This window comes from Chenopodium album, chromosome 5 (assembly GCF_948465745.1).
Source record: "Chenopodium album chromosome 5, dcCheAlbu1.1, whole genome shotgun sequence".
In the NCBI taxonomy this organism is placed as follows: Eukaryota; Viridiplantae; Streptophyta; class Magnoliopsida; order Caryophyllales; family Amaranthaceae; genus Chenopodium; species Chenopodium album.
The window spans coordinates 57,164,900-57,174,099 of record NC_137838.1 but is presented as its reverse complement, the minus strand read 5'-3'; the positions used below and the strand labels follow the sequence as shown (position 1 = coordinate 57,174,099).

The window sequence follows — 9,200 nt, the reverse complement described above, 5'->3', positions numbered from 1 at the left end:
AGTGTAGTTCTATTCAAACCATTAAACCACAATTTAGCTTTTCCAGTTAAAGAAAAGGGAAAGAGAATCTCCCTGATTTGGTCTTGAGTGACCCCGGCTTGCCTGATGGTGTTGCAATATTGACAATAGTCGGCAATGTGAAGATTCGGGTCTTCACCCTTGGCTCCACTGAATTGCTTCCTCTCTATCATCGTTATAAATTGGGGTTTGATTTCGAATTGAACCCCATCAAGAGCTGGAGTAGGGGTGAGATGTGGAAAATCCGTAAGCTTTGGTTGTGAATAATCACTAAGCTTCTTTGGAACCGCCATCTCTGATTCTGTGTCTGATGATACCTCTAAATCGCTAGAATCAGTTGGAGGATCGCGGTGATTATTGTTAGTATCACCAGAATCCGCCAAAATTTGCTTGTAGAAGTTTTTCTGTCTATGGAAGGAACGTTCGATCTCAGGATCGAATGGGATATAACCCGATCTGGAACACCTGGGCATAAACAAAAACTAGAAGCAAATATGAGATTTGTCTCAGAGAACTAACGCTCTCTGAGACAAGAGGGAAATAATCTAGACTACAAAAACAATCAGAAATAAAAATAAAACCGTTTCCCTGGCAACGGCGCCAAATTTTGACAGGATAAAGTCGTATCCCCTAATCAAAAATAATTACCTAAATCACTAACTAAAGTAGATAGGGAAGTAGGGTCGATCTCCACAGGGAAACTAGTCTTTTTACTCCTAATTAAATATTATAATCTAAATTATTTAAGTAACCAATATTTATGAATGAATAAGAAACTAAACTAAAAAGAGTAGGAATAGGGAGAAAATAATATATAAAAGGATCTAGGGCATAGGTTCACCAATAAATAATACTCCGGGGTAAAATAGGGTAATCAATCATTGACATTGCATAAATAACATGATTAACAGGCTCTCGCAATTTTATTAATCAACATAGATCTAACAGGCTCTCGCAATTTACTAGATCTAAGTTCTTATTGAAAATAGCCTTTAATATCAAATTAACATATGCTCAATTCATCAATTTAATATTGCTATACTTTTTCAAGCCGCAATTGTAAAACATTAAAACAATCCAATAAGAAATCATCATGCAATACCAACAATCAATAATAGTCAATCATCAACGCATCAATTAACCAGATTGTAAAGGGCTCACGCTACTTATTGCAATCACACAATTAATTTACCGGTATTAAATCTCATCTCTCGAATCTTGATTTAACCATTTATAAATTAACTTGCCTATTGAAACTAGACCTAAACATCAATTCTCATCTCTCGATTCTTGAATCAATATTGTCAAACTCATGCATAAAAGATAGGCCTAATCTAGTCACAGAGCGTTTAATCAATCAATAGGAAATTAATCTAGCATTGATAATCAACAACAATAATTTACCCCTTCATATTATTTATTAGATCCCCATAAACCCTAGAAATTAAACTACTCACACATATTAAAAACTAAACTAATCAAAACAATAAAATAAATCATGGTGAGAGAAATAAAATAAATAACTAAGATTAAGGGAAAAGAAATCGTTACTAAATAATCTGGAATTAATCAAAGAAATAATAACAAAGGTTTTGAGAGAGAGTTTAGAGAGAGAGAGAGAAAACTAAGTAGTGAGAGAAAGTCTAAGAGAAAGGATTAAGAGAAAAAGAAGAGATCCTAAAATCGTATTACGGAGGAGTATTTATACTCCGTACAAGAATCCTAAACTAAAACAAATTAAAACGACTCTAATCGTCTCCTAAATATACACGCGCCCGATCGGGCGCGCCTTTTTTCACCTCTAATAGCAATCTCGCGCCCGGCCGGGCGCGCCTCCGGGCGCCAGCCTTTTTGGCCGGGCGGATCATTTGGGCCAATATTTGGACTTCGATTGGGCTCAAATTCTTCGGGCCAACCTGGGTTTCCTCTTTGGGTCTTGAATACTCGGTCCAAATGCCCCGGTATCACCTCTACCGAGCCCTTAATCACCGGTTCGATGTCTCTAACCGGCCCTGGGCTATAAACTCTAGTCGTGCTTTTCCAATGCTCGTGATTGCTCCTAAATATCTCTGGAAAATACTCCAAAAGCATAAATCCCTGCAAAAGTCAACCAAACCTACGAAAACACCAATTAGTAATAAAAGTGGCTCCAAAGAGCCAAAAACACTACTAATTATGACCAAGGGACGGGGGTAAAATACTATATAGAATGGACACATCACTACCTCTCGAGCTATAGCTCGTTTCTCCTAAACCCAAATTCAAGGTATATTTCAACAATCTCCACCTTGACTTGAATCCTCTCACAAAACCAGATAACCAGACGCATTGATCACAATGCCCAAACTCTCCCTGCAACAAGACTTGTCCCAAAAAGACAACCAGACCAGATTAGCCCCGTAGGACTCCAGGTTAGCCCCGTAGAGCTCCAGATTAGCCCCTAAAGGCTACTAACAGCTTCGAATAATTTGTAAGTCCAAGCAACCTTGGGACTTACTCTGCGGAACTAGATTCGAACAGACGGCTTGACAATGCTTCTTCCTAGCACGAGCAACACCTCCCTTGGGCGGCTCAGATATATCCACCTCTCCAACAGATAGTGCAAAAGCCACCTTGTCTTCCCGACCTTTCCTTTGGGGAGAGTTCCCAAAGATTACTTGCCGACCATGAGCCAAACTAGACCGACCCGATTTCAATGGCGAAGACTGTGATGCTTCAGATTCAGACTCAGACTCAGATTGTGAGTGTTGACTGATCTTTCCCGGACGTGGACCACCACCCCCACCTAGAGTGACTATATGCTCCACCTGTTTCTCAACACTACCACAAACAGATGATGTGACAACACCAGACTCAAAAACAGATAACGTAGACCCTTGCAAAACATACAATGTCTCCCGTTTAACACCTTTCAGAACTACCTTTGAACCCTTGTAGACATACAATCCTCCACCTTCACCTTTGAAACTGAACCCTTTACTGTCTAGAAGACTAAGTGAAATCAAATTCCTCGTGATCTGTAGAACATGCCTAACATTGTTCAACATACATAATTTACCATCATGTGTTCGAATTCTGATGGACCCTATACCAACTATTTTGCAAACTTTGTTGTTGGCCATAGTAACACCTCCATCAACCTGTTCGTAGTTCAAAAACCACTCCCTACGTGAACACATATGATAAGACGCCCCCAAATCTAGAACCCACACATTAGATTGATGCGCCCGCTCATTAGCAATCAGGACATAATCCTCTTCTGAACGGGTGTCTCCATCAGCAATATCTGCAGACTTTGAATTTTCCTGTTGTCTCATCTTCTTGGGACATTCAGATTTCCAATGCCCCTTCTCCTTACAGTAATTACAGATATTATTAGGTTTAGGACCCCTAGAATACGGTTTCCTGGATTTTTCTCCCCGAATTCCCCTGTCCATTACCTTCACTGGCTACTAATCCAGCAGCCTGATCATCTGTACCTGTAACAGACGCCTTATGGCACAACTCTCTAGTATGGAGAACTGATCTAACCTCCTCTAAAGACACTGTCTCTTTACCAATAATACAATACTGCACAAAATTCTCATATGACACTGGTAAAGACACTAACAAAATTAAGGCAGCATCCTCATCCTCAACCTTAACATCAATATTACGCAATTATAACAAAATTGTATTTAATTAATCTAAGTGTTCTCGATCTCTAAGGGATGTACCTTCAAACATTTGCAGACCGAATAGACGTTGCTTCAATAGCAACTTTTTGGTTAAAGACTTTGTCATGTATAGATTCTCTAGTTTCAACCACATACCTGATGCAATTTCCTCCTCCGCAACCTCGGTAATGATATCGTCTGCAAGACACAACATGATCGTTGAATGTGCCTTCTCCTCCAGAATGGCCATCTCAGCGGTATCCGGACCCGGTGACTTCTTTGTTGATGGTGTCTCAGCGCCATCCGATGACTTCTTTGCCAATGGTTCCCATAATCCTTGTTGTTTCAACAACGCCCGCATCTTGATCTGTCATAAACTAAAACTATTCCTCCCCGTGAATTTATCAATTTTCACATTCATACCAGACATCACTCCCACTCAAATTGAACCTAAGCTCTTGATACCAATTGTTGTAACGGATGTGAGAAAGAACAAATTAATGAATGCAAAACAAATAAATAGCACACACAGATTTACATGGTTCACCAACAATGTGTTGGCTACGTCCACGGGCAGGCGAGAGAAAAGCTTTATTGATCTTGAGGAAATTCCAGATTACAGATTGATAATGTCAATTATCAATAATATACTAAGCTATGAATAAAACTAATTAAGTAGGAATATATATAGCTTCCCCAAATAAGATAGATAAGTGCATAAAAATGGCCCATGAAACCCTAATAAATCGTGTGGGTTCCACCGTGCACAAACGGAGAGCTCTCGCTCACCATCAAGCGAGCTATCGCTCGGACCCCAGTCGAGCTATCGCTCATGGTCGAGCGAGCTATCGCTCGGCCCCTATCTCACCTTCGACCTTCGCGAGCTACCGAGCGAGCTATCGCTCGGCCTAGTCAAACCAAGCTGTCTTCGTGAGCTATAGCTTACTCGCATAGGAGCTATAGCTCCAATTTTGTCGCAACTCCATATGCTTCCGAAACTACCGAGCTACCTCTCGAGTTATAGCTCGCTGCTCTTAAACCCAAATTCAAGACATATTTCAACACTTCTCATATGATTTAATCATCTCCTTTTGTTTCAATTATTGTCATACTTTACTTATTATGTTTTATTTCAATTGTCACATTCCCAATTAATTTGCGGCTTTTTTTTCTTCTTTTTTTTAAACGGTAAAACGAGGATCAAATTCTTGCTATAGAGTTACCTCTAGGAAACACGATAAAACTTTCCTAAATTTCGATTCGTAACTTGGAATAAAGCAAATAATATATCGTTGCATGGAGAGCACTTTTTTTTTTTTTTTTTTGAGGAAATGGTTGGAGAGCTCTTTGACGTCTACTTTCCAACTCTATTGTAATTAGGCCTAAATCTTCTGTATAATTCAATATATGACCTATTGAATGTAAGAGTATTAGTTTTGGGTCGAGTTTAAATATTTTGCTTATATTTCATTCATTTTAAATTGGAATTGGACTTGTGATATATTGTTTGAAAGGTTATATCAAGACCTATTCAACCAAATAAGATTTAAGTCAAAGATATAGGCCACGAAAATCATTTTTGCTAAGTTTTGTACTGTGGTCACAAAAAGAGAAAATTAGATTATAGTTTGTGGATTTGGGCTAGGATTAAGATTTGAATGGAAAATTGGAATAGGAATGAATTGAATCATGTGGATAAAATAAAAATGGATAGGATTTCAAACAATTCTTAATTGCGATACGCAAGCTAACCAATTAGCGACAAATTTGAAGAGGGTGTTGGAGTTGATTTTTTAATGCGTGATCCTGGTTTGCGTAAACAAATTGAAACTTATGATTCTGATGAAAAGGATTTAATTAGGAGAGCATACATTGATTTTGGGCCATATCAACCTAAACTTGCTAAGTACCCATACTCTGGTCCCGAAAAACATCCACGTAGGTTTCAGAAAAGTTGGTATGAGAAGTTTCCTTGGTTAGAATATTCTCCGACAAAAGATGTTGCCTATTGTTTTTATTGCTTTCTTTTTGCAAAAAAACCTCTTGGGAGATGTGGCTCGGATACATTCACAGTAAAGGGCTTTCAAAATTGGAAGAAAGTTAATAGTGGGAAAGAGTGTGCATTTTTGTGTCATATGGGGAAGGATTCTAATTCAGCCCATAATTTTGCAACAAAGTGCTATTTTAATCTAAAAAACCAATCTTGTCACCTTGAAAAAATTGTAGAAAAACAAAATGCTGAGGAAATAGTTAGAAATCGGTTACGCCTTAAGACATCAATAGATGCTGTTAAGTGGTTAACATTTCAAGCTTGTGCATTTAGAGGACATGATGAGCGTTCTAGCTCGATTAATCAAGGGAATTTTTTGGAGATGTTAAAGATTTTGGCATCATATAATAAAGAAGTTGATTCTTTTGTTTTGGACAATGCCCCAAAGAATGCTAAATACACATCTCCACTAAGCCAAAAGGAGATTCTACATGTGTATGCTAGTAAAGTGCAAAGTACTATTCGTAAGGAAATTGGTGATGCTAAGTTTTGTTTGATTGTTGATGAATCTAGAGATATTTCTAAAAGGGAACAAATGGCTCTTGTCGTGAGATATGTGGATAAAAGTGGCTTTGTGAGAGAACGCTTCTTAGACTTGGTTCATGTTAAAGACACAACTTCCAAAACTTTGAAAAATGAGATTTGTGCAGCTTTATCTCATCATGATCTAAGTCTTCAAAATGTAAGAGGCCAAGGGTATGATGGTGCGAGTAATATGCGTGGAGAGTGGAATGGGCTACAAGCTTTATTTATGAAAGAGTGTCCTTATGCCTATTACATTCATTGTTTGGCTCATCAATTGCAGTTAGCACTTGTTGCTGCAGCAAGGGAAGTGCCTCAAATCCATACCTTCTTTCAACAATTGATTTTTGTTGTTAATGTGGTTACAAGCTCTACTAAGCGACACGATGAGTTACAAGCGACTCAGTTGGCAGAAATTCAACATCTAGTTGAAATTGAGGGTCTTGAAACAGGAAAGGGTCTTAATCAAATTGGTACATTACAACGACCTTGTGATACAAGATGGAGCTCACATTACAGATCAATATGTAGTTTTCTAAGAATGTATCGTGCTTCTCGGTCCGTTCTTGCTGACATTGCTTCTGAGGGAACAACATATGCTCAAAGAAGTGATGCTCTAAATGGAGTCAAGTTGTTAATGTCATTTGAATTTGTGTTTAACTTACATGTGGTGAAGGAGATTATGGTCATTACTGATGGGCTTTGTCAAGCTCTACAATTAAAGACCCAAGATGTTGTGAATGCAATGCACTTGGTCTCCACTACAAAGACATTACTTCAAAATTTGAGAAATGATGGTTGGGTGAGTTTGTGGTCAAATGTGAGACAATTTTGTGAGATATATGATGTTGCTATTCCTGACATGAATGCTCCTTATTTTGATGTGCTGAAATCTATTAGGCGACAATCAAGACAAAAGGACATTGTGACAATGGAACATCATTACCGGGTGGATATATTCTTTGCTGCCATAGATCGACAATTGCAAGAATTAAACACCAGGTTCAGTGAACGAGCTACCGAGCTTCTTATTTTGAGTTCAGCCTTGAACCCCATAGATGGTTACAAATCATTTAATATTGATCATATTTGCAAGCTAGCTAGAGACTTCTATCCTAAAGACTTCTCAGATCAAGATAAAGAACATTTAAGTTATGAATTGCAGCACTACAAGCTTGACATTCCTATTCATCTTGAGTTGAAGAACTTGTCCACTCTTGGTGATTTGTGTAGAGGATTGGTGACTACTGAGAAATATAAATTGTATCCTCTTGTTGATAGGTTAATTCGCCTTGTATTAACTCTCCCTGCATCCACCGCAACAACTGAGAGAGCTTTTTCAGCAATGAAGATTGTGAAAACAAACCTTCGAAGTAAAATGGAAGACAATTTTTTGAGGGACTACTTGGTGGTGTATATTGAAAAGGAGATCGCAGAGACACTTAGTGAAGATTCCATCATTGATACCTTTTACATGATGAAAGAGAGGCGAGCACAGCTCAAATGAAGTTTATAAAGGTATGTTTATATGCGGAATTTTTCAAAAGTTTATTGTTAAGTATATTCCTTTAATTTTGCTATAATTTCTTAGAAGTTTAAGTGTGGAAACTTTTTGAGAATATTGGTTGTAATTATAATATGATTTCGGTATTATTAGTATTTGTTCTTCTTTGGTCCCCGCCTTGTTTATATCCTGGTTCCGCCCCTGCGACAAAAGGTCATTCATTACAACGTTTGTAGAAACGATTAGGTGTCTACAAATATATATTTCCTCTGTTTTTTTTAATTGACATATTTTTATTATCACACTTGCCAACGCATGTTTTTAATGATTAATATCTCTTATTATCAACATTGTATAATTATAAAAGTGGATATTAATAAACTATACATCGAAACGATTTAAACAAGATCCCACGTTACTATATTTTACCGTATATATAAATCACAAATGCAAGTCAAACTGCAGTGTGTTAATAGTGTAAAAGTCAAACGGTGTCAAATACACAAAAATGGTGGAAGTAATAAGCTACTTTTTTTTGGTATGAAAGAAGTTCATACTAAGCTATAAGAGAAGGCTATTCATATATAATTCAAACTACAGAGTATAAATTTAAAAAGTATGCACCTTTGAAATTTGTACATTACGTTTCAACAAACAAGATACTATATTATTGAAAATTGTTAGTAAAGCTAAGTTTTCACTAGTAATATGTGATTTTAGAGGCTACTCCGTCATTTATCACATAAATAAACATAATATGTTAATCAGGTGTAAAATGTGGTAAATAAATTAACAAAAATGTCCAGTCAACACGATATTAATATCAACCAGTGTGGGACTCATATATCAACACGATATTAATATCAACACAATATTAATATCAACTAGTGTGGGACTCATATACGATGAAAACTTCTTGATTTATTCATCTTTTGCCACTTAATCGATTTTCAGTTTATATTCATCATCAAGGTATATACTTTCTGCGACTTAATAATCTAGGCTCTCAGGATAGGGATTTCCTTATATTCCCCAAATTCATGTAGCAAGCAAAGATGAACGATTGAGTAGGGAAATTCCTAAAATGTAGCTAATATCATTTTACAAAAAAATGAAACTATGATACTTGTATTTCTTAACCCATACTATATATAGTTGGAAGCTTTTGGTAGAAAAATTTTCTAAAATACCCTTTTCTAAAATACCCTTATAAAGTGCATGTACTGTGGAGACAAGGTACTAAAGTAAAATAATGTACACTAACTACTATTTCTCTTCTCACCTTAAATATTATACCAAAGGCTATGTGTCAAACAAATAGAAAAATTAAAGGAAGTATATACCTGTTTATATACTATTTTTATAGAATTTGTTATATACACCCGGGTGTACCGTACACCCAACTAACTCAAGCTTAGTATTTGCTCTTCGTTTGATGATTAAATAAAAA

General features: G+C 36.8%; 1 protein-coding gene across 1 annotated transcript; it reads left to right on the top strand.

Annotated features, from left to right (window-relative positions):
- The first annotated feature begins 5,470 nt into the window (after positions 1 to 5,470).
- Positions 5,471 to 7,753, top strand: LOC145632935 (uncharacterized). The gene has a single exon (XM_081685256.1). The coding sequence runs from the start codon at positions 5,471 to 5,473 to the stop codon at positions 7,751 to 7,753; it is 2,283 nt and encodes a 760-aa protein (XP_081541382.1).
- The last annotated feature ends 1,447 nt before the right edge of the window (positions 7,754 to 9,200 follow it).